The 602-nt window shown below is 36.4% G+C and overlaps 1 protein-coding gene across 1 annotated transcript in view; it reads right to left on the bottom strand.

Moving 5' to 3' along the window:
• Positions 1–602, bottom strand: part of LOC105623462 (guanine nucleotide-binding protein G(i) subunit alpha) — a 4,781-nt gene continuing 4,179 nt past the window's right edge. The window contains exon 4 of the mRNA XM_012204855.1: positions 1–478. Coding sequence (XP_012060245.1) covers positions 1–478 — 478 coding nt within the window. The remainder of the gene's footprint in view (positions 479–602) is intronic.

The following is a 602-nucleotide window of genomic DNA, read 5'->3' as shown; positions in this document are numbered from 1 at the left end:
TTAACTCAGTAATCCGCAATTATTTAAGTTGTTCTTGATTATTACGTCGGTCACGGCATCGAACACAAACTGTATATTGGATGTGTCTGTTGCGCACGTAAAGTGCGTGTAGATTTGTTTCTGATCCTTCCTTTTATTCAGATTTTCGAATTTCATCTGGATATAAGAGGCGCATTCCTCGTAGGTGTTGGCGCCCTTATATTCCGGGAAACAGATAGTAAGCGGGCTCCTGGTGATCTTTTCTTCGAACAGATCTTTTTTATTCAGGAACAGTATAATAGACGTTTCGACAAACCATTTGCTATTACAAATCGAGTCGAACAGCTTCATCGACTCTATCATGCGATTCATCTCCTCGTCCTCTGCTAATACCAGGTCATAGCCGCTCAGAGCAACGCAGAAGATGATCGCAGTGACGCCTTCGAAGCAATGTATCCATTTCTTTCTTTCAGACCGTTGACCGCCAACATCAAACATTCTGCAAAGAGAAAATACATTATATTTTGATTTTTTTAGATATAATAAAATATTTTTTATGTACAATAAAACCATTTCGTTTTGACTATATATATATATATATATATATATATATATATATATGT

The sequence above is a fragment of the Atta cephalotes genome (assembly GCF_000143395.1).
Source record: "Atta cephalotes unplaced genomic scaffold scaffold00058, whole genome shotgun sequence".
Classification (NCBI taxonomy): domain Eukaryota; kingdom Metazoa; phylum Arthropoda; class Insecta; order Hymenoptera; family Formicidae; genus Atta; species Atta cephalotes.
The sequence above is the reverse complement of the archived record's forward strand: the minus strand, read 5'-3'. Positions and strand labels throughout refer to the sequence as shown.